Here is a 25,635-nt window from a genome sequence, read left to right on the forward strand (position 1 = left end):
TTATATTTACAAGCAGGCGATCTTTCGAAGTTTAATTCTTTCATAATTAAACTGCGATTTGAGAAACAGCTCTTCATTACATTTTAAATAGAAAATAATTTTGTTATAATTAATGTTTGGTTAAACTGAATCCGTGAGAGATTTGTAACTCAAACAATTTCACTCTTGTCATTAAACTGGTGACTGTTAGTAGATCCAGCTGTTGTTGTTTAGCCCCAGGTCAACCCTGACTGACCAGGCCCATGACAAAAAAGTGTTCCAGTCATGACCCACCTCGTAAGGGTTTTTATTTATTTTTTTCCAGATCTATAACGAATTGTCCAATGTGTTATCTTTAAAAACACTAGGATGTAAGTCGATGTAGATTTGGCTGCTATTTTTAGCAGGTCAAGTGATCATTTTAGACCAAGTATTAACAACCTTTTTCGAGAAGCGGGCCGCCTGAAATACGGCTCATTAGGCGGGCCGCACTACTAAATAATAAAAAAAATTCAAGGTAATGTTTCGTTGGCATGATGACCAGAAAGTCCCGAAGACCGCTGTTTGGCCATGATCCTACTTCGACAATCGTCACCAGTTCTTTAGCGTGTTTTCGTTTGTTTCCACTTTAAACTGCTTTTGATGTCGCCCAAACACCCTACGGCGTGCCTCTATTCTAATATAGAATATATTATTGTATACTGTCTTGTTAAATCCATTATACTGTTCTGCCCTTCCCGCTTAATGTTATTTTATATTGTTTACCATTTATTCTACAAGCTTACGTTACACTTTTGTTCGGTCGATTTTTATTTTTCTTCCGTCGGTTACAATCCCCGAGACTGATTCCCTACTAATTATCTAAAAACGCATCCCCTCGTTTATAAATATGTGTTCTAATTTTATATATATATATATATTATATATATATATATGTAGGTCCCGGGTTGATCCGGGGTTAACCACAGTAAGTAAGGTACTCAATACATAGCAGAGTAAAATTAATTTATTATATAGAAGGAGCTTCTACAGGACTAGTACTGTTTCATTCAAGAGAAATCTTCAGGAGCTTCCTGAAGATTTCTCTTGAATGAAACAGTACTAGTCCTGTAGAAGCTCCTTCTATATAATAAATATATATATATATAATATATATATATATAAGAAGCAACAGAGTGACTCAAAAGCCGAGTTTCGGGCGTTGACCCGTATCAAACTAGTTACAGATCTTCGATCTGGTTTGGTAGGTGCCCACGCACGAAACTCTCGGCCTTTGAGTCACTCTGTTGCTTATGCTAAATATAAATAAAAATACACATATACTCATATTTTGAGTTCTATTTTTCCCCGTTTACATCACCATACATGTATTTGTGTGTGTGTGTGTGTGTGTATATATATATATATTATATATATATATATATATATAGTCATTTCGGGACGGTCACTTTTTTTTTTTTGCCAAATAAACACACGCACTATATATTCGTTCTTCGCTTTAGTTTTATTATTGTTCTTTAGTTTTACCCCGTGTATTAATCGCACCCCAGTTCTTTTATTCCGTTAAAATCCAGTATAAAATAGTGGGACTTATGTATAATTACGATAACTTACGAAAGCTATCGTACTTTTTTTTAAAGTAGATTTATCATGTCTGGTAATGGTACTGAAAGAAATTGCCCACAGACGAAAACCAGCTTGTTGGAAAAGGGCCAGTTTATCAGTTTATAAGATCCTTCCACTCTAATCGTGTAAACTGGGTTATTTCCCGTGTTCAAAAAATAATTCTCTTTGTTTAAGTCTTGTTTGCTGGACTTGTTCATCATAATTGGATAATAAAGTTTTTGTCACCTATTCAGGTCACTCTACTTACTATCACTCAAACATTCAGGTCTTTGTTTCTCTGATCGAACCTTGCAAATTGACAAGGGGTTTTATTGAAGCAGATTTAATTGTGAAGTAGATCGGCTACAGGTTGTTATCTTTTATCGTTGGCTTGTTTCAGTTATTAGACTGAGGCCATGCTGGAGCCCCGCTTCAGAATTTTTATTCGAATGAATCGACCTCAGTACTTAAAAAAAGAAACAACTTAAGCCTGGTACTTATTCTATAGCTCCCTTTTGCCCAACCGCTGAGTTACGGGGACGTAAACAAACCAACACCAGTTGTCAAGCGAATGTGGGACACACAAACACACACACGGCAGGCTTCTTTCAGTTTCCGTCTACCAAATCCACTCACAAGGCTTTGGTCAGCCCGAGGCTATAGTAGAAGGCACTTGCCCAAGGTGTCACTCTGTGGGATTGAACCAGGAACCATGTAGTTGGGAAACAAACTTTCTCTACAATACAACAACGCCTGCGCCTACAACGTATAATTCAACCCCCCCCCCCACACACACACACATAATTACCTGATTCATACACGCTTGAAGAGTCAGATTTGTCATGTTTCACTCCTAGTCTTGCCTCAAAACATTCCACTTGAGAAAAGTACTTGCGTCACGTTTTTTTCTTAATGCTGTTATTTAAACAGTCATCATAAAACAACACCGATTCTTGTTTTATACAAACCCATGTCACGATATCTGCTCTGTCAGACCTATTAGTTAATCTATCTATCTATATATATATATACGATATAGTGGATATTTAAATTCATAGAGAATCCACTTATAGAGATTCTACGTGCTAGAAAGAACAGCTAAGTTCTATAACCACAAAAAATTTGGGATATGTTTAACACTAGGTTGGACCTGCTGAAGAAAATCAAACCTTGTGAGTTCTCAATGACTCGCTAAAAGATGATTAGAAACCAATTGGTCCAGGAAAATAGATGGTAAATGTTTTTCATTTCCAAATTTATTCCTCTCGAATTTTATCCCGAATTTTTTGTGGTTATAGAACTTAGCTGTTCTTTCTAGCGTGTAGAATCCCTATAAGTGAATTCTCTATAGTTTCCATCTACCAAATCCACTCACAAGGCTTTGGTCAGCCCAAGGCTATAGTAGAAGACACTTGCCCGAGGTGCCACGCAGTGGGAATGAACCCGGAACCATGTAGTTGGTAAGCAAGCTACTTACCACACAGCCACTCCTGTGTGGATGAGTCTAGGACATTTAACCCCCCCCCCCATGGACAATAACACTTCCCCCCAGGACAATTACCCATGAGGACAACAGATGATGATTTTAAACTTCTTAATATATTGGAGAGTGGGTAATTAACCAAGGGATGTGATTGTCCTACTGGGGTAATTGTCCTGATACGGACAATTTGTCTAAATTGCTAGCCACACTATTTGTTCTTGTAACTGCAAAAGATGGTTAATTTAGTTAATTAATTTCACTAATTAAGTGCAGGAATGGCTATGTGGTAAGTAGCTTGCTTACCAACCACATGGATCTGGGTTCAGTCCCACTGCGTGGCACCTCGGGCAAGTGTCTTCTACTATAGCCTCGGTCCGACCAAAGCCTTGTGAGTGGAATTGGTAGACGGAAACTGAAAAAAAAAGTCCGTCGTATGAATGTGTATATATATATATATGTGTGTCTGTGTTTGTCCCCCCAACATCACTTGACAACCGATGCTGGTGTGTTTACGTCCCCGTAACATAAGCGGTTCGGCAAAAGAGACCAATAGAATAAGTACTAGGCTTACAAAGAATAAGTTCTGGGGTTGATTTGCTCGACTGAAGGCGGTGCTCCAGCATGGCCACAGTCAAATGACTGAAACAAGTAAAAGAGTAAAGAGAGAGTAATCAGTAATGGCAGTGTTTTATCAATCAGTCTGTAAAATGGCATCTGTTATTTGGTGTATAAATGTTAGTGACTGCTTTTAATTTGATGTATATCTGTTGTCAGTTGGTGCATAGATATGTGCAATTCGTTAAGATTAAACCTGTTTACATGAAAAAGTGTTTCTTAAACAGAGAAATTAATACTGAGATATTCATAATCCCCATTTCTACAATAATACCAGTTAAGTAGATTTGTCTAGTATCGACAGCTAGGTAACTAGTTGGCAAGTGTGTTGTCGTTAATCCTGGTTCATTATTAGTGCAAGATATTTTAAACGTCTGTCTAATTATTGTTTTGATATTACTGTTAATATTATTAAAGTGGCAATCTGGCAGAATTGTTAGCATGCTGGGCAGAATGCTTAGTGGCATTTGGTTTTCATGTTCCGAGTTCAAATTCCATCGAGGTCAACTTTGCTGTTCATTTTTCTGGGGTCGATAAACTAAGTACCAGTTGAACACTGGGGTTGATTATATTGATTTACCCCCTCCCACAAAATTGCTGGTCTTGTGCCAAAATTTGAAACCAGTATTGTGAATTGGCAAGCTGGCAGAACTGTTAGCATGCTGAGCAAAATGCTTTAGTAGCATTTCGTCTGTCTTAATGTTCTGAGTTCAATTCCTGCCCAGGTCGACTTTGCTTTTCATCCTTCTGGGGTCAATAAAATAAGTACCAGTTGAACACCGGGGTCGGTTGCATCAACTTACCCCCTCCCCCGAAATTACTGGCCTTGTGCCAAAATTTGAAACCAGTATTAAATAAGTACTGAAAGTGGCATGCTGGCAGAATCATTAGCACGCAAGGAAAAATGCTTAGTGGAATATCATCCATGTCTACATTCTGAGTTCAAATTCTGCTGAGGTCAGATTTGCCTTTCACCTAATGCCAACCACCTGTGAAGTGGTTGGCATTAGGAAGGGCATCCAGCCGCAAAAACCATGCCGAAACAGACATGGAGTCTAAACTGCCCACTGAGGTCTACTTGTCCTTTCATCCTTTTGGGGCAATAAAATAAAGAACCAGTCTTGTACTGGTGGTCATTGGTCCTGACTACCCCCCCCCCTATCCTACCCCACTCAAATTTCAGGCTTTGTGCCAGCTGGCAGAATCATTAGCATGCTGGGTAGTGGCGTTTTGTCTGTCTTTTCATTCTGGGTTCAAATTCAGCCAAGGTCGACTTTACCTTTCATCCTTTCGGAGTCAATTAAGTACCAGTGGAGTACTGGGGTCAATACAATCAAATTAACCCCTCTCCCCAAAATTTCAGGCCTTGTGCCTATAATATAAAGATTTATTATTATTATTATTATTGCTATTATTACTACTACTAGCTGGCCCCGTGCTGTCAAAAATGATGGCTAATAGTATTTTATGAATGTGGATGGTAAATCAAATTAATACACTTGTCAATGTTATGTGGTGGTTGTCTTTTGAGATGTGACTATGATCTTTGTTTGTTACTGAAAAAACACTGGTTCACATATACGTTCACATACTTCCTTGTACACGCACACACATATACACATATACTCCCACAGAGTTGAAACGCTGTTTGATTTTTCTTTTCAGTGTTGAATGTTCACCATCCCACTTCCATTGTGCACGCACACACACACACACACACACACACACAAGCATTCACATTTACATACCTCCCATTTCCATACACACACATATACTCACACAGAGTTGAAATGCTCCCACTACCAGTTTCCCATCACCCCTTCCTTCCTTATTCATCTATCATCCATATGTTGTGACAGAGAAAAAAACACAAGAGTATTATTATAGTAGATTATTATTAGGCAACATGCTGGTAGAATCATTAGCATGTTGGACAAAATGCTGAGCAGCATTTCTCTTAGTTTTAGGTTCTGAGTTCAAATTCCATGGTGGTTCTTTGCCTCACCCTCTCAGGGTCAATAAAATAAGTGCCAGTTAAATACTTGGGTCAAGGAAATTGACCAGCCCCATCTCAATAAAGATTTCAGGCTTTGTGCCTGTCGTAGGAAGGATTGCTTTGATATCACAAGACTTAGTATTCATTTGTTTTATCACAACAGTGATCATTGTTTGCGAGATCACAACATGGGTCATTGTTTGTCATACCACAATACCAAGCATTATTTAAGATATCACAATGATACTAAAGAACAGACATCACTTATGGCCACTTCAGTCTGTAAGTTTAGCAAGCCCTTGCCAGCATGGAAAAAGGATGTTAAATGATGGTTGATGATGCGTAGGAGTGGCTGTGTGGTAAGTAGCTTGCTTACGAACCACATAGTTTCGGGTTCAGTCCCACTGCGTCGCACCTTGGGCAAGTGTCTTCTACTATAGCCTCGGGCCGACCAAAACCTTGTGAGTGGATTTGGTAGACGGAAACTGAAAGAAGCCCGTCATATATAAGTATATATATATATTATATATATATATATATATATATATACAGACTGACTGGCTTCTGTGCCGGTGGCACATAAAAAGCACCGTCCGAGCGCTGGCTCCAGTGCCAGTGGCACATAAAAAGCACCATCCGAACGTGGCCGTTGCCAGCGCCGCCTTGGCTGGCTTCCGTGCCGGTGGCACGTTAAAAGCTCCAACCGATCGTGGCCGATGCCAGACTCCCCTGGCACCTGTGCAGGTGGCACGTAAAAAGCACCCACTACACTCGCAGAGTGGTTGGCGTTAGGAAGGGCATCCAGCTGTAGAAACTGCCAGACCAGACTGGAGCCTGGTGCAGCCCCTGGCTTCCCAGACCCCTGTCGAACCGTCCAACCCATGCTAGCGCGGAAAACGGACGTTAAACGATAATGATGATGATGATACAGATTAAGACCCATATAGCCCATAAGCACTTAAAAGATTTTGGTGTCCCCATGAGCAAGACACTTTATTTCATGTTGCTCCAGTTCACTCGGCTGTAAAGATGAGTTGTGACATCACTGGTGCCAAGCTGTATCGGCCCCTTTGCCTTTTCTTTGGACAGCATCAATGGTATTGCGAGGGGAGGCTGGTATGCATGGGTGACTGCTGGTCTTCCATAAACAACTTTGCCCAGACTTGTGTTTCGGAGGGTTACTTTCTATGTGCCATCCCATAGTCATTCGTTACTGAAGGGAGTTTTTACTGTTATATACATATGTAATTCAAAATACAAACAATAAAACAAAATAAATTTTTATTTTTCAAAATGAAGCAAAACTAACATCAGGATGGAGAATAGTTAAGATGGTGAGCTGGCAGAAACGTTAGCACGCCAGACGAAATGCTCAGCAGTATTTTGTCTGCCGCTACATTCTATGTTCAAATTCTGCCGAGGTCGATTAGCCTTTCATCCTTTTTGGGGTCGATTAAATAAGTACCAGTTGCACACTGGAGTCAATATAATCAACTTAATCCCTTTGTCTGTCCTTGTTTGTCCCCTCTATGTAAAAAAACATGGCCTAGTGGTTAGAGCAGTGGACTTGCAGTTGAGGAATTGCGGGTTCTAATCTCAGACTGGGCGATGTGTGTGTTTCTGAGCGAAACACCTAAGCTTCACATGAAAAAAGAAATGGCAGCAAGCTGGCAGAAACGTTAGCACACTGGTGAAATGCTTAGCAGTATTTCGTCTGCTGTTATGTTCTGAGTTCAAATTCCGCCGAGGTCGTCTTTGCCTTTCATCCTTTCATGGTCGATAAATTAAGTACCAGTTCTGCACTGGGGTCGATGTAATCGACTTAATCCCTTTGTCTGTCCTTGTTTGTCCCCTCTATGTAAAAAAAAAATGTGGAGGCACATGGCCTAGTGGTTAGAGCAGAGGGATTGCGGGTTCTAATATCAGACCTGGCGATGTGTGTGTTTATGAGCAAAACACCTAAGCTTCACACGGAAAAAGAAAAGGCGGCGAGCTGGCAGAAACTTTAGCACACCGGTGAAATGCTTAGCAGTATTTCATCTGCCGTTATGTTCTGAGTTCAAATTCCGCTGAGGTCGACTTAGCCTTTTATCCTTTCGGGTTCGATAAATTAAGTACCAGTTCTGCACTGGGGTCGATGTAATCGACTTAATCCCTTTGTCTGTCCTTGTTTGTCCCCTCTATGTTTAGCCCCTTGTGGGCAATAAAGAAATAAGATGGAGAATAGTGTTTATTTTTGTATACTTCCACAAAAGACAAAAGGTAGGGCCGGATTAAGACCCATAGAGGTTCTAAGCACTTAAAAGGCTTTGGTTCCCCCTTTGTATATGTAACTCATAATATAAACAATAATAAAACAAAATAAATTTTTCTTTTTTTTTAAATGAAACAAAACTAACAATAAGATGGAAAAAGATGTTTATGTTTGTATATTTCCACTTTATTTATAGTTACTCTCTCTCTTTTTTTACTCTTCTTACTTGTTTCAGTCATTTGACTACGGCCATGCTGGAGCACCACCTTTAGTCGAGCAAATCAACCCCGGGACTTATTCTTTGTAAGCCCAGTACTTATTCTATCGGTCTCTTTTGCCGAACCGCTAAGTGACGGGGGACGTAAACACACCAGCATCGGTTGCCAAGCAATGCTAGGGGTACAAACACACACACACACACACATATATATACATATATACGACAGGCTTCTTTCAGTTTCCGTCTACCAAATCCACTCACAAGGCATTGGTCGGCCTGGGGCTATAGCAGAAGACACTTGCCCAAGGTGCCACGCAGTGGGACTGAACCCGGAACCATGTGGTTGGTTAGCAAGCTACTTACCACACAGCCACTCAAAGTTTTTTCCTACTTTTTTTATAGCAAAGTCTTTGATCAGATCCCCACCATGACACCATGAACACTTGGAAATTATATTTCTGATCATATAAACCACTTTGAATATGATTTTAGCAAGTTTGAAGTAATTTATTTTGTGCTGTGGACCATTTACCATTTCTGTGTTGCCCTCACTTCCATTGATGCCCTAAGCACATGCTTATTTTTCTTAATGGTTAATCCAGCTCTGGTATATAAAGGAAAAAGTTCCTTCCTTAGACGTACCAACACATAAGGGCCAGTTTTCCCGGCGTTTATGTTCCCCACCTGGACAGGACGCCGGTCTATTGCAGGATTACTCATTTTTGCCAGCTGAGTGGACTGGAGTAATATAAAATGAAATATTTTTCTCGAGAACACACATTGCCTGGTCCAGGAATTGAAACCACAATCTTATGATCATAAGTCTAACCCTTTAACCACTAAGCCATGCACTTCCACACACTCTCTCTCTCTCTGACCTCGTGTGTACCGTTGGCGATTTTTTTTTTCCTCTGTCTTCCCTTCTCTGGATCTTTCCTTTATCCTATGTTTCCGACAAAGAGCTCCGCTCAAAACATTAAACTCTCCTTTCCTTCTTTCCTGAGCATCCAATAATATTATATTTGTTCCACGTCCTCGTGTTGTTGTGTTTTTTTGTGCTTTCTTGTTTGGATTAACTATATATATATGTATATAATATATATATATATATATATATCTATATATTTGTGTATATATATATATATGTGTATATATATATATATATATATATATATATGTATATATATATATATATATCTTTGTTTATTTCAAAATGTAGCTATATGTGGATAATTGGCAATTTTTCCCCTCTTTCTTCTTTTTCTTTTGGACTTTCCTCTGTCTCCTTTCTGAAGAAGAGCTTTGCTCAAAACGTAAAACTACCTTTCTTTCCTTCCCTGAGTGTCTATTAATACTTTGCATGTACCTCATCCTCACATAGTTTTTTCCTTGTTTTTTTTTATTGATTAATTATATAATCACCTGTTTTATTATCTATTAACCCCTTTTTTTTTTTTTCCGTTTCAGGATCAGCTCCTGTGATTGATTTTGGCAGTATCCAGATCCCTGGCGTTGGCCCTTTGCCCCAAGCATCTATTGGGGGACAGTCAACCAGCCAAGGTCATGGAGGTGGAGCAAGTTTCATGGATGATCCCAAAGTTGTGAGAGATATGTTCCTCAATAACCCACACGAACTGGCTCTGTTGAAGGAAAGAAACCCTCCTTTAGCTGAAGCTTTGGTTAGCGGAAGTTTAGGTATGGAGACCATTTCTCATTGAATTTACTTAATGTTTTCCTGCTCCAACTCTTCAGCATATCTATATTCATCATCATCATTATCATCATCATCGTTTAATGTCTGCTTTCCATGCTAGCATTGCTTGGATGGTTCAACTGGGGTCTGGGAAGCCAGAAGGCTGCACCAGGCCCAGTCTGATCTGGCAGTGTTTCTACAGCTGGATGCCCTTCCTAACGCCAACCACTCCGTGAGTGTAGTGGGTGCTTTTTACGTGCCAGACGAGGCTGGCAATGGCCACGATCGGATGGTGCTTATAACGTGCCACCGGCACGGAGGCCAGTCGGGGCGGCACTGGCAATGGCCATGTTCGGATGGTTCTCTTACATGCCACCAGCACTGGTATCACAACTACAATTTCCATTGATATTATACATAGCAATATTGTAGACTAAATCTATATTGTGGTTGGTCCACATTACTCCATAAGGAACATAGGGTTGGTTTCCTGGTCCCTCTGATGTATACAAAGGGATGCTGAAAAGTTCCTGGCTGTAAGGGTATTGTGAAAATCCTGGTTAAAGACCCGATCTCCTGAGTTCTTTTACAGTGCTTAGAAAAACTGAAGGACTGCCGCAATAAGTGTGTGAATCTGAGTGGGGCAGTATCCTGCATAAAACCATAATTAACTGATCCTCCTGTATTTTCTTTTTGTACCCAAAGCCTGGAACTTTTCAGTACCCCATCGTATGTACTCCTCCTTGGACAGGACACTGGTCTGTCTTAGGAATACTCATTTTTACCGGCTGAATGGATTGGAGCAATGTGAAATAAAGTGTTTTGCTCAAGAACACAATGCATTGCCTGGTCCTGGGAATCAAAACCACAATCTTACTATCAGGAGTCCAACACCTTAGCCATTAAGCCATCCATCTCCACCATATTTGTATTATACATGACAATATTGTAGAGTATATCTCTGTTGTGGTTCGTTCTCATTAATCCGTAAGGAGCATAAGGCTGGTTTCCTGATGTCTCTGATGTGGATATATTCCTCCTTGGATAGGGCGCCAGTCCATCACAGGGTCACTCATTTACAGCTGAGTGAACTGGAGTCATGTGAAATGAAGTGTTTTGCTCAAGAACACAACATATCACTCAGTCTGGGAATTGAAATCATAATCTTACAATCATGAGTCCAGTACCCTAACCATTAAGCCACGTATCTCTGCTTTTTTGTCTCATAGATGTGCTTCATGAAGCCTGGCTCAGGGTTAAACAAGAAGAACAACAACAACAATGTTAGCTCCCCACCACCACCTCCATCTTCATTATTATTATCACTTACCATCATGCACATCGCAACCTATCCATTCCCCAATACTCAGAACCCCTACCCAAATCCTATTACCCACCCACTACTAGTAGTACCATCATGACCACATTCACTACAGTTTTGCCATCACCACAATCCTGAGTCCATCTGGAGTTCATCTGGAGCAAAAACTCCAGACAAAATGCCTTGCAGTTCTCATTTGACCTCTTTATACACACTGGAGTTCAAATCCCAAGAAGGTCTACTTTGCATTTCATCCTTTCGGGATCTATATAACACCATTCAAGTACTGGGGTCAGTTTCATTGACTAACCACTTGCCCCAATATTTCACGTAAAAAGCTTCCAGTCCACACTGTAAAGTGGTTGGCACTTGGAAGGGCATCCAGCTGTGAAAACCATGCCAGAACTGACCTCACCTGTGCTGGTGCCATGCAAAAAACAATCAGCCCACTCTGTGGGATGATTGGTGTTAGGAAAGGTATCCAGTTGTAAAAACCATTCCAAAACAGACGCAGTAGCCTGGGGTAGTCTTCTACCTGGCCGGCTCCTGTCAAACCATCCAACCCATGCCTGCATGGAAGGCGGACATTAAACGATGATGATGATGATGAGAGTAACATTAGAAACAATTATTATTATTTGACAAGCAGGAGTGGCTGTGTGGTAAGTAGCTTGCTTACAAACCACATGGTTCCGGGTTCAGTCCCACTGCGTGGCACCTTGGGCAAGTGTCTTCTACTATAGCCTCGGGCTGACCAAAGACTTGTGAGTGGATTTGGTAGACGGAAACTGAAAGAAGCCCGTCGTATATATGTATATATATGTGTGTCTGTGTGCATTTGTTTGTGTGTCTGTGTTTGTCCCCCTAGCATCGCATGACAACCGATGCTGGTGTATTTATGTCCCCGTCACTTAGCGGTTTGGCAAAATAGACCTATAGAATAAGTACTGGGCTTACAAAGAATAAGTCCCGGGGTCAAGTTGCTCGATTTAAGGTGGTGCTCCAGCATGGCCGCAGTCAAATGACTGAAACAAGTAAAAGAGTAAAGAGAGAGTAAGCTGGTTAGGCAACGAGCTGGCAGAATCATCAGCACGCCGGGCAAAATGCTTAGCGGTATTTCGTCTGAGTTCAAATTCCGCCGAGGTCGACTTTGCCTTTCATCCTTTCGGGGTCGATAAATTAAGTACCAGTTTCGCACTGGGGTCGATGTAATCGACTTAATCTCTTTGTCTGTTCTTGTTTGTCCCCTCTATGTTTAGCCCCTTGTGTGCAGTAAAGAAATAATAATCATTAGCACACCGGGCAAAATGCTTAGTGGTATTTCATCTGCCAGGGCCAACTTTGCCTTTCATCCTTTCGGGGTCGATTAAATAAGTACCAGTTGTGCACTGGGGTTGATGTAATCGACTTAATCCCTTCCTCCAAATTTGAGGGCTTGTGCTTCCAGCAGAAAAGATTATTTGACAAGCTAGTAGAATCATTAAGCAAATAAGGCCAAATGCTTAGTGAAATTTCTTCCAGTTTTACATTCTGAGTTCAAATACTGCTGTCACCTACTTTGTCTTTTTAGGTTGGCGTACTGGGGTTGATGTTATCAACTAGCCACCTCTCTTCAATTTTCAGGCCTTCAGCTTATAGTAGAAAGGATTATTGCAGTGCCCCAGTATGACAGTCTAATGACTGAAACGGGTAAAAGAAAAGACATGAAGTTTTAGGTTGTCTCCCCTGCCTTCCTTGTCTTGCAATGTCTCTCTTACTCTTTTCAGTCAGTTGACTACGGCCATGCTGGAGCACAGCCTTTAGTCGAGTAAATCGACCCCAGGACTTATTTTTTGGAAGCCTAGTACTTATTCTATTGGTCTCTTTTTCCGAACCACTAAGTTACGGGGACATGAACACACCACCATTTGCTGTCAAGCGATTTTGCGGGGACGAACACAGACACACAAACATATACACACGCATACATATATATATACATATATACGACGGGCTTCTTTCAGTTTCCGTCTACCAAATCCACTCATAAGGCTTTGGTTGGCCCGAGGCTATAGTAGAAGACACTTGTGCAAGTTGCCATGCAGTGGGAATGAACCCGGAACCATGTGGTTGGTAAGCAAGCTACTTACCACACAGCAACTCTTTCTCTGTAGAAGACAAAATTTTAATTTCGTTTGGGGATTTGGTTTGCAAGATTCTTTATGTGAGTTCGTGTGTTGAAGCATATTCTGTTGTGTCTGGGGAGAGTCATGTTCTTTTTATGCCTGATAATGTAACTCACTCACTGGTAAAATTTCCATGTATTTCTCATTTCATTGTTCTTGATTTGCAGAGAAATTTTCTGAAGTGTTTCGCCAACAACAGAGTGAAAGAATGGAAAAGGCCCAAGAACGCATGCGTCTTATGTCAGCTAACCCTTTTAGCCCCGAAGTTCAGAAAATGATAGCTGAAGAAATTCGGTAAGTAAAGGATTTCTAGGGAGGCACATGGCCTAGTGGTTAGAGCAGCGGACTCGTGGTCGAAGGATCATGGGTTCGAATCTCAGACCGGGCAATGTGTGTGTTTATGAGCAAAACACCTAAGCTCCACGTGGCTCCGGCAGAAGGTAATGGCAAACTTCTGCTGACTCTTTCGCCACAACTTTCTCTCACTCTTTCCTCCTGCATCTTGCAGCTCACCTGTGACGGACTGGCGTCTCATCCAGCTGGCGAACCTATACGCCAAAGAAACCGGGAAACCGGCCCTGATGAGCCAGGTGTGGCTCAAGAAGGAACAAACAAATGATTTCTAGAGGGCTGCAACTAGCTGGAGTACTAGACTATACTTGTGTCGCATAACTGGCATGTAAAAATGTTGGGCAATATGCTATGCTTGAGAAGACCTATCAAGCCAAGTGAAATCCTAGTTGTGGTCAATGCTAGTGCCATCTGACTGGCACATAAAGGGCACCATTTGAATGTTGGAGCTCACAAAGACAGTGACATGTGACTGAGACCTTTGGTGATACACCATACTTGTGTGGACCCGTCAAGCTAAGTGAGAGCATGGTCATGGCCGATGCCGGTGTCACATCAATGGCACTTGTGCCAGTGGCACGGGAAAAGCACTCACTGCACACTTGGAGTGATTGGCATTAGGAAGGGCATCTAGCCTTAGACACCTTGTCAAATCAGATTGAAACCTGGTGCAGCTCCCCAGCTTACCAGTTTTCAGTCAAACTGTCCAACCCATGCCAGCATAGCAGATATTAAATGATGAAGGTGATGATGATGATGATTCTCTGTATGTATTACATAGAAGTATGTGGCTAAGTGGTTACGATGTGGCATTCATCATCATCATCATCATCGTTTAACGTACGCTTTCCATGCTAGTATGGGTTGGACGGTTCAACTGGGGTCTGGGAAGCCCGAAGGCTGCACCTGGCCCAGTCTGATCTGGCAGTGTTTCTACAGCTGGATGCCCTTCCTAATGCCAACCACTCCATGAGTGCAATGGGTGCTTTTTATGTGCCACCGACACAGGTGCCAGACGAGGCTGGCAAACGGCCACGCTCGGATGGTGCTTTTTACGTGCCACCGGCACGGAGGCCAGGCGGGGCTGGCAACGGCCACGATCGGATGGTGTTTGATTGTAAGATTGTGGTTTCGATTTCTGAACTGAGCAAAATTATACTAGTTTTAAATATTGAATTGCTATGGGGGCCCACCAGAATGAAATAGTAATCAAAAAAAATGTTGAGAACCTGAAGGAATTTTCCTTTAGATGTATGTATTGCAAGAAACGGCTAGGTTTCTTTACTCTTTTACTTGTTTCAGTCATTTGACTGTGGCCATGCTGGAGCACCGCCTTTAGTCGAGCAAATCGACCCCGGGACTTATTCTTTGTAAGCCCAGTACTTATTCTATCGGTCTCTTTTGCCGAACCGCTAAGTGACGGGGACGCAAACACACCAGCACTGGTTGTCAAGCAATGCTACGGGAACAAACACAGACACACAAACACACACACACACACTCATACATATATATATACATATATACAACAGGCTTCTTTCAGTTTCCGTCTACCAAATCCACTCACAAGGCATTGGTCGGCCCGGGGCTATAGCAGAAGACATTTGCCCAAGATTCCACGCAGTGGGACTGAACCCGGAACCATGTGGTTGGTTAGCAAGCTACTTACCACACAGCCACTCCTGCACCTATAACTTTCTTTAACATTTTGCATAGTTCAACCTACACATGTTAACCCCTTGGTGCTGCTATTACCTGAAGCATGCGAGAAACTGCTCTGGGTTTTTTTTTATCTAATGAGGCCACACAAACACACAAGTGCCAACAAGCTTGCGTCTATTTACGTTCACCATTGCAATAACATAGTGTCGTGCATTTACGTCTACCGGTTTGTGAAAACGAACTATGTGAAGCTCTCTTTACCCTTACTCTTTTACTTGTTTCAGTCATTTGACTGCGGCCATGCTGGAGCACCGCCTTTAGTCGAGCAACTCGGCCCCGGGACTTATTCTTTGTAAGCCCAGTACTTATTCTATCGGTCTCTTTTGCCAAACCGTTAAGTGACGGTGACGTAAATACACCAGCATCGGTTGTCAAGCAATGCTAGGGGGACAAACATGCACACACACATATATATATATATACATATATACGACGGGCTTCTTTCAGTTTCCGTCTACCAAATCCACTCACAAGGCATTGGTCGGCCTGGGGCTATAGCAGAAGACACTTGCCCAAGATGCCATGCAGTGGGACTGAACCCGGAACCATGTGGTTGGTAAGCAAGCTACTTACCACACAGCCACTCCTGCACCTCTATTTATCATAATATGATATGCCCGAGTTATTCTGCTCAAATTCAAAAAATAGCTTTGCGTGTGGTATAGCTCAAAACACGGTATTATGCATGTAAAGTATCTGCATGCCATTGGTCTACTGCTAGTCTCATGACTTGAACATAACCTAAAATAGCTAAGATAATGCACGGGACGGCGAGCGCGCGCACCTAAAGAGATAAAGTACACTATAGCGAATGTAAACATGCATCAGCAGCTAAAAATGTCCGTGATAGATGTAGGGCTGCTCTACATCATATATTTGCGTTAACTGCGGGTAGGCAAGCAAAAGAGGGATCGCATATTTGTGACAACCGTTGGCTGTGTGGTAAGTAAGTAGCTTGCTAACCAACCACATGGTTCCGGGTTCAGTCCCACTGCGTGGCATCTTGGGCAAGTGTCTTCTGCTATAGCCCCGGGCCGACCAATGCCTTGTGAGTGGATTTGGTAGACAGAAACTGAAAAGAAATCTGTCGTATATATGTATATATATATATGTGTGTTTGTGTGTCTGTGGTTGTCCCCTTAGCATTGCTTGACAACCGATGCTGGTGTGTTTACGTCCCCGTCACTTAGCGGTTCGGCAAAAGAGACCGATAGAGTAAGTACTGGGCTTACAAAGAATAAGTCCCGGGGTCGATTTGCTCGACTAAAGGCGGTGCTCCAGCATGGCCGCAGTCAAATGGCTGAAACAAGTAAAAGAGTAAAAAGAGAGTAAGGGTTTGATGGGTGTAAAACAAAATAGGAAATTTGAAAGAATTTTCTATAAAATTAAGTTTTTAAGCATCAAATGGCTATGGGAGCCCACCAGAATGGAATAGTAAGCGAAGGGGGTCCTTAGATAAAAAGTGTTTGAGAACTATTGCTCTAGATGTTTACTGCTGATAATAATAATATAATAATAATAATTGTGTACAGTGCTCAGGTGCACTACAACTCATCTAAAGTGTATATATAATCAGGTGTAGTTTCGGCGGATTTCGGAAAGCATGAAGGCCTTAAAGGATGCAGTGTCATGGCAGTCAACAACTGACGCAGGCAGTTTATTCGTCTGACTCTGTCTAATTTCAATTTAAAATAATTTCGTATTTTACTTTTCTAGATTGAAAAATGTAGAAACTAACATGGAGACAGCAATGGAGTTTGCCCCTGAGAGTTTCGGTCAAGTCCACATGTTATACATTGATTGCAATGTTAACGGTCATCCTGTGAAAGCCTTCGTTGATTCAGGTAACAGTCAAGTCTTGCCTTCTTTAACCCCCTTTTGATGCTATATTTCTGCCGAGATTTAATGTTATTTAATGTGAAACTGTATCCATTCGCTGACAGGTGCTCAAATGACTATCATGAGTCAGTCGTGTGCAGAACGCTGCAACATCATGAGACTCGTAGACAATCGATGGGCAGGGATTGCGAAAGGTGTTGGTACACAGAAAATTATTGGAAGAGTACATTTAGGTGAGTACAAGAGTATGTTTCAGATGACATGGCTGTTAAATGTTGGATTTATCAATTACTTTTTTACATCTACTAGAAGCAATCATCATCATCATCATCATCATCATTGTTTAACGTCCGTTTTTCCATGCTGGCATGGGTTGGACATTTTGACTGAGTTCTGGAGAGCCAGCAGCTCCACCAGGTTCCAATCTGATCTGGCAATGTTTCTACAGCTGGATGCCCTTCCTAATGCCAACCACTCCAAGAGTGTAGTCGGTGCTTTTTACGTGCCAGTCAGGTGGCCCTGGCATTGATCATGTTCGGATAGTGCTTTTTACGTTCCACTGACACAGGAACCAGTCGGGCAGCCCTGGCATCGACCATATGTGGAAAGTGCATTTTATGTGCCACCAATACAGGAGCCAGTCAGGCTGACCTGGCATCGACCATGTTTGGATGATGCTTTTTACGTGCCACCAGCAAGGGAGCCAGTCAGGGGACCCTGGCATTAGTCACATTCGGATAGTGCTTTTTATGTGCCAATGGCACAGGAGCCACTCAGCAGGCACTGGCTTCAGCCACGTTCGGATGGTGCTTTTTACGTGCCACAGTGCCTCCTTTTCAGAGTATGCATTGGTTGTTCAGTTTGTTAATTATTATAAACAAGGCAGCGAGCTGGCAGAATCTTTAGCACGCTAGGCGAAATGCTTAGCGGTATTTTGTCTGTCTTTATGTTCTGAGTTCAAATTCCGCCGAGGCCAATTTAGCCTTTCATACTTTTGGGGTCGATAAATTAAGTACCACTTGTATACTTGGGATGATCTAATCGACCGGCATCCTCCCACAAAATTTTGGGCCTTGTGCCTAGAGTAGAAAGAATGATAATAATAGTGGTTACAAATTTTGCCAGAAGTGCAGCAGTTTTGGGGAGGGGGATGAGTCGATTACATTGACCCCAGTGCATAACTGGTACTTATTTCACCGACCCCAAAAGGTTGAAAGGCAAGGTCCACCTCAGTGGAATTTGAACTCAAGGTAACGATGGGCAAAATGCTGCTAAGCATATCACCCAGCGTGTTAACAATTCTGCCAGTTCACTGCTTTATATAATAATAATAATGATGATGATGATGTTAATCATGAGAATGTTCACCGTGTCTTGACTTTTGATAATTTCTCTTTGTGTTGCAGGTCAAATTCAAATTGGTCCAGATTTCCTTCAGTCTTCATTCTCAATATTGGAAGACCAGCCCGTGGATATGTTGTTAGGGCTGGACATGCTTCGACGGCATCAGGTGTGTATATATGTATATATACTACTATGTTGTGGTGTGAGTATGTGTGTGTGTGTATATATATATATATATATACACACTTATATATATATATATATATCATCATCATCATCATCGTTTAACGTCCGTTTTGTATGCTAGCATGGGTTGGACGGTTCAACTGGGGTCTGGGAAGCCCGAAGGCTGCACCAGGGCCAGTCAGATCTGGCAGTGTTTCTACAGCTGGATGCCCTTCCTAATGCCAACCACTCCATGAGTGTAGTGGGTGCTTTTTATGTGCCACCGACACAGGTGCCAGACGAGGCTGGTGAACGGCCACGCTCAGAAATTCTTTCCAATATTCAGAATAGTTGATAGCTTCCATTAAGTGATCTAATCAGCAGTGGAGGAGAGTACTCAAAGGAGGTGACAAAAGAATCCCAGAAGTAGTGAGACACTGTATTGGAAAACACCCATATAACCTATGCAAGCACAAAAAAGCATATATATATATACACATATAAGAGAACAAGGTGTACGTACGCCGCAATAATAAATGTATAAAAAATATATATAAAAATACAAAATGGGACAAGAACGCAAAACATTCAAATAGACGATACAAAAACAACAGACGGGTCATTCGAAGCCTCTAATCTTCAGTCAAAAACCGGATCATCCTCGCAATTTCGGCTGATTAATCTTGAGATTGCTCTGATCTGGCCAGTCCCAAGGAAAAACTAAGCTACGAGCATTAGATTTCTTGGGAAAAGGATTGAATGTATACGAAACAAGGACAGAAAAACGGACAATGTTACACGAATATAAATACAAAAAACAAAAAGTAATACGAATATAAATACAAAAAACAACAATGATAATAATAACAGGACAAAAACAACAGGTGTCTGTCTGAAGTTGAAAGACGTCTATTTGAATGTCTTGCGTTCTTGTCCCATTTTGTATTGTTATACAGGGTGTCCCAAAAAAATGTATACACATAGTGGTTCGGCAAAAGAGAACGATAGAATAAGTACTAGGCTTACAAAGAATAACAAATTTACAATTATTTAAGGTGTGTATACATTTTATTGGGACACCCTGTATATATATTTTTATACATATATATACACATACACACACACACACACACACACACACCGTAAAATAATGTTTAAAACCACAACTATTACATAAAGTTTTGCTTTGAGCTTTTGCGTAAACTGGCATTGAAAGCAGAGTTGGTACTGAAACAAATGTAACTTGTTATTAAAGATGTGCTAAAGTTTTTCCTTCGCATTGGGGTCGATGTAATCAACTTAATCCCTTTCTCTGTCCTTGTTTAGCCCCTTGTGGGCAATAAAAAAATAAAGAAAACAGACGTTAAATGCTGCTGCTGATGATGTGGATATCCATACAAAAATCCTTGTAATGGTTCAGATTTCTCCAAGCACTAGTCGGGAGCAATATAATCACCTCAATTGAGATTCCCCTGCCTAGGAGACACGAGCACTTTCACATGTACATACACACATGACAGACTTTCAATTTCCACCCACCGAATTCATCAAGGTTTTGGTAAGCCCGAGGCTATAGAAGACCCTTGCCCAAGGTGCCGTGCAATAGGACTGCACCCATAGCCATGTGGGTAGAAAACAAATTTCTTACTCAAATAACCTGGGCTGTGTGGTAAGTAGCTTGCTAACCAACCACATGGTTCCGGGTTCAGTCCCACTGCGTGGCATCTTGGGCAAGTGTCTTCTGCTATAGACCCGGGCCGACCAATGCCTTGTGAGTGGATTTGGTAGACGGAAACTGAAAGAAGCCTGTCGTATATATGTATATATATATGTGTGAGTGTGTGTATATGTTTGTGTGTCTGTGTTTGTCCCCCTAGCATTGCTTGACAACCGATACTGGTGTGTTTACGTCCCCATCACTTAGCAGTTCGGCAAAAGAGACCGATAGAATAAGTACTGGGCTTACAAAGAATAAGTCCCGGGATCGATTTGCTTGACTAAAGGCGGTGCTCCAGCATGGCCGCAGTCAAATGACTGAAACAAGTAAAAGAGTATTATTTTCTTTATTTTTGTATTTTTTTTTCATTTATTTATTTATTTATTTTGGTTCCCTTTTCAGTGTTCAATAGATTTAAAACGAAATGTGTTAGTGATCGGTACAACAGGTACAGAAACCCCGTTCCTCAGTGAATCTGAGCTTCCTGAACATGCGCGGTTAAACCTGTTACAGAGACCTTCATCAAGTATAGAAACTGAGGACCAACAACTAGCTGAAGCTCTGGCACGATCTGCTGAAGAGGCCTCAGGTAAGCTTACCTCTCCTCATTGTAATAACGTGTTATAGCAACATTATGATGTTAATGCTGTACTTCCTGTAACTTGAAGGCTTGGCTATGTCATTGACCCTTTCATTACTGTATTTGTTTTGAGATGTTCTGAGCTTCTTTCAATTACTTTAAATATAACAAAGAATTTAGTAAAATAATTTGATTATCATTCAGTTAGTGTTAGGAATGTAAATTGTGACTAAGGTTTGGTGGGAGATTTTAATTCAAAACTTATAGAAACGAGACATTTGTTACCATATTTCTGTTGAGATGCTCTGTGTTTCTTTCAATTAATTTTAAATATAACAAAGAATTTAGTAAAATAACTTTATCATTAAGCTAGTGTTAGGAACATAAATTGTGACTAACGTTTGGTGGAAGATTTTAATTCAAAACTTATGAAAACAAGATATTTGTACTCAGAGCCGGTTTCAGCCGGGTTGGTAATGAAAGGGTTAAGAGGTTTGCTTCCCAGTGGCAATGTATTGGGTTCAATCCCACTGTATGGCATCTTAAGGGAGTGTCTTCTACTAAGAGCTCCAGGCCAACCAAAATCTTTGTGAGTGGCTTTGGTAGACAGAAACTGAAAGAAGCTTCTGTGTGTGTGTGGTGGGAGCATATCCAGTGACATATAAAAAGCTATCGTGCCACTGCCATATTAAGAAGCACCCAGCACACACTATAAAGTGATTGGCATTAGGTGGGGCCCCCCAACCATAGAAACCAAGTCAGAACAGATTGGAACCTGATGCAGCTCCAGCTGGCCAGCAATGGTCAAACCAGCCAACCCATGCCAGCATGGGAAACAGACATTAAAGGATGTCTGACACTCATGCCATGCGAGCTGGCAAAAACGTTAGCCGGGTGAAATGCGTAGCCATATTTCATCTGCCGTTACGTCCTGAGTTCAAATTCCGCCTAGGTCAACTTTGCCTTTCATCCTTTCAGGGTCGATAAATTAAGTACCAGTTGCGCACTGGGGTCGATATAATCGACTTAACCCGTTTGTCTGTACTTGTTTGTCCTGTCTGTGTTTAGTCCGTTGTGTGTAGTAAAGAAATAGGTATACACAAAAAAGCACCCATCACACTCTGTTAAGTGGTTGGCATTAGGAAGGGCATCCAGCTTTTGAAACCAAACCATTTTAATATGACACCACATAAGCATTCTTATGTGGCACCGGCACAAGTGCTTTTTGCATGGGCTTGGTACAAAACTCTTGCAGGCTAATCTTCCTTACCAGGGGGAACGGCCTTAACACTTCTACTGGTGTAGGAGGGGGTCTTCATGAGTACAGCAAGGCACCAGGTATCTCAGTCCTATATATATATATATGTGTGTGTGTGTGTGTGTATGTATATATATATTTATATATATATGCATGCACAATTAGAGGTTATGTTAGCCTCATGAAGGGATGGTGTCATCTAAGGAAATACTTGTTCAATACCTAATATTTTTAGAGAAGTAATTTCATTAAAATAATATATATATATATAATATATATATATATATAAAACCATATAGTTTATATTCGTATAAAAGAAGAAAATGAAAATGGAGATTGGGTGGTTAATAATAAACAATTATTAACTACCTAATCTTCATTTTCTTTTTCTTCTTTTAGGGCATCCAGCTGTAGAAACTCTGCCAGATCAGATTGGAGCCTGGTGCAGCCATATGGTTCACCAGTCCTCAATGAAATCATCCAACCCATGCTAGCATGGAAAGCGGACTTTAAACGATGATGATAGTATATATATATATACAGGAGTGGCTGTGTGGTAAGTAGCTTGCTAACCAACCACATGGTTCCGGGTTCAGTCCCACTGTGTGGCATCTTGGGCAAGTGTCTTCTGCTATAGCCCCGGGCCGACCAATGCCTTGTGAGTGGATTTGGTAGACGGAAACTGAAAGAAGCCTGTCATATATATGTATATATATATATGTGTGTGTGTGTCTGTGTTTGTCCCCCTAGCATTGCTTGACAACCGATTCTGGTGTGTTTATGTCCCCGTCACTTAGTGGTTCGGCAAAAGAAGACCGATAGAATAAGTACTGGGCTTACAAAGAATAAGTCCCGGGGTCGATTTGCTCGACTACAGGCGGTGCTCCAGCATGGCCGCAGTCAAATGACTGAAACAATTAAAAGAGTAAATATATATATACATACATACACGTATCCACACATACATGCATATATACATCTCTCAGTTTCTATCTACCAGATACACATGCAAGGCTTTGATCCAGCATGATAGTAAAAACACTCTTGCCCAAGGTATCACACAGTAGGACTGAACCTGAGGCCATATAGTTGGAAAGGAAATTTCCTAACCACACAGCCACATCGTAACGCTTAATATAGTGTGACTGAGAAGAAAGAAGCGTGTAGAGGAGGGTGAGTCTAGGTTGACTGAAACAAATCTAAATTCTTTTGTTTAATCATTTCTCATTTAAACTGGCGAAATCCAACCCTATGTTTTGCATTCAATCTGGCCATATCTAGCCTCTCGTACCTTGCCTACACTGACATTCTAAAAATAAACAATCACATCTTCAAAACCTGAAAGCTATAAAATAATGCATGATTAATTCAAAACAGTTTGAATAAGAAAGTGTTGTATTTAACAGAGTAATCTGAATTGTAAAGGGTTAGAAAATGTTTAATATTTTGACGGGGGTTCTCTCTTTTTTTTTTTTGTCTTCTGAGATTCTGTTTATTTTAATTTCAGCAAAACACGTGATGGTTTCTAGTCGTAAGCCAGCCTCCACATCCACTGCTATCTCAGGCTCCAAACCGACGGCCACAGTTTCATCTCCTCCTCACATTCCCCCAACCTCTCCACCACAAACATTCTCAGAGGAAGCCATGCTGCGACTCATGTCCTACGGATTCGAAAGACAACAGGTTCTAGATGAACTGCATCGATCAAATGGAGATGTCGACCAGGCCTTGGCAGCGCTGTTGGCTAAATCTTTACAAATGCCTTGAGCTGGGGGGATGCGGGTCGTAATTTTGATGGGTGACATTTTGTGAACAGTCATATCGTAACTTTTAACAGGTGGCCATTGTCCTTTTCTTTTTTTTTTTCCGAATCACAGCCATAAACATATAAACACGTCTTCATTAATCTAATCTCATTGAATTTCAAATGTAAACAACTGAAGAGATTAAATATTCTACTGTAATTCAGTTGTAGACATTTTATTTTGCCTTCCAATTAAGAATTGTTATCAACAGAACTGATGAAACTAGCTAACATTGAAACAACTGCCTGCATCTGGCTTGATGGCAACAGTTGTTTCATAGTTTGATGACAAATGCTGTCATTTCGTCAGCTTTTTTTTTCTATTATGTCACATTAACTTACAATTGTATATTTTCCTGTTGTTGTATCATTTTAAACTCCTCATCTGTTGCTGTTTCCACTCAACCTACCAATATCTGTTCTTTAATTTTGCTCTCATATCTTTTATTAAGAGTTGTTACTGTCCAAAACTTGGCTTTCACATGTGTTGTTTGTCCTGACATAAAATTTACAATTTATGTATATCTACATTTACATCAAAGTATTTTGTTGAAGAAAGCTTTTTTTGTATTTAGATTATTTCTGACATTATTTGTGTTTCAACATTTGTCTTGATGTACATACAGCAGTGAGTGGCATTATTAATTCCCAAACACTCTCCTCCTCATTGGCACTCTATGATATATCAATACAGTGTTTGAACAGAAGCAGTAATAATATTCTTCATTCATTTATTTATTGCATTCTTAGTCCCCCTCTGCTTTTCTTTGCTCCTAGGGCATAACAGCACTTGTGTCCTTTCAGTCATGTTCACTCATTGTCTGTACTAAAAACCATTACTATTTCTACTCCAATATTATTATTTCTACTCAAACACTATCACTATTTCTACACAAACATTATTGCCACTTCTACTCCAACATTATCACTATTTCTACTCAAATATTATTGCCACTTCTACTCCAACATTATCATTATTTCTACACAAACATTATTGCCACTTCTACTCCAACATTATCATTATTTCTACTCAAATATTATTGCTACTTCTACTCCAACATTATCATTATTTCTACTCAAATATTATTGCTACTTCTACTACAACATTATCATTATTTCTACACAAACATTATTGCCACTTCTACTCCAACATTATCATTATTTCTACTCAAATATTATTGCTACTTCTACTACAACATTATCATTATTTCTACTCAAATATTATTGCCACTTCTACTCCAACATTATCGCTGTTTCTATCCAAACATTATCACTTGTCGTTATTCAGTCAGGCACACCAGGATCGACTTTGCCTTCCATCCTTTTGAGGTCGATAAATTAAGTACCAGTTACGCACTGGAGTCGATGTAATCGACCGGTCCACTCCCCTAAAATTTCAGGCCTTGTGCCTATGGTAGAAAGTATTATTCACTCGGGCAAATTGCCCAGACCAGTGCAACTCTTCCACACCAGATGTCCCGAATGACTGGTTTGGGTTTCAATCTCATTGACTAGCTGAAATAT

At 40.9% G+C, this 25,635-nt stretch overlaps 1 protein-coding gene across 1 annotated transcript in view; it reads left to right on the forward strand.

Moving 5' to 3' along the window:
• The window catches only part of LOC115224774 (protein DDI1 homolog 2), a 35,850-nt gene extending 11,217 nt beyond the window's left edge, over window positions 1-24,633 (forward strand). Inside the window, exons 3-9 of the mRNA XM_029795684.2 lie at window positions 9,620-9,847; window positions 13,499-13,625; window positions 17,121-17,248; window positions 17,348-17,476; window positions 18,650-18,753; window positions 20,872-21,058; window positions 23,815-24,633. Of these exons, the coding sequence (XP_029651544.1) occupies window positions 9,620-9,847; window positions 13,499-13,625; window positions 17,121-17,248; window positions 17,348-17,476; window positions 18,650-18,753; window positions 20,872-21,058; window positions 23,815-24,074 (1,163 nt within the window). The 3' untranslated portion in view covers window positions 24,075-24,633. The remainder of the gene's footprint in view (window positions 1-9,619; window positions 9,848-13,498; window positions 13,626-17,120; window positions 17,249-17,347; window positions 17,477-18,649; window positions 18,754-20,871; window positions 21,059-23,814) is intronic.
• Window positions 24,634-25,635: the final 1,002 nt, after the last annotated feature.

The sequence above is a fragment of the Octopus sinensis genome, linkage group LG26, assembly GCF_006345805.1.
Source record: "Octopus sinensis linkage group LG26, ASM634580v1, whole genome shotgun sequence".
Taxonomy (NCBI): domain Eukaryota; kingdom Metazoa; phylum Mollusca; class Cephalopoda; order Octopoda; family Octopodidae; genus Octopus; species Octopus sinensis.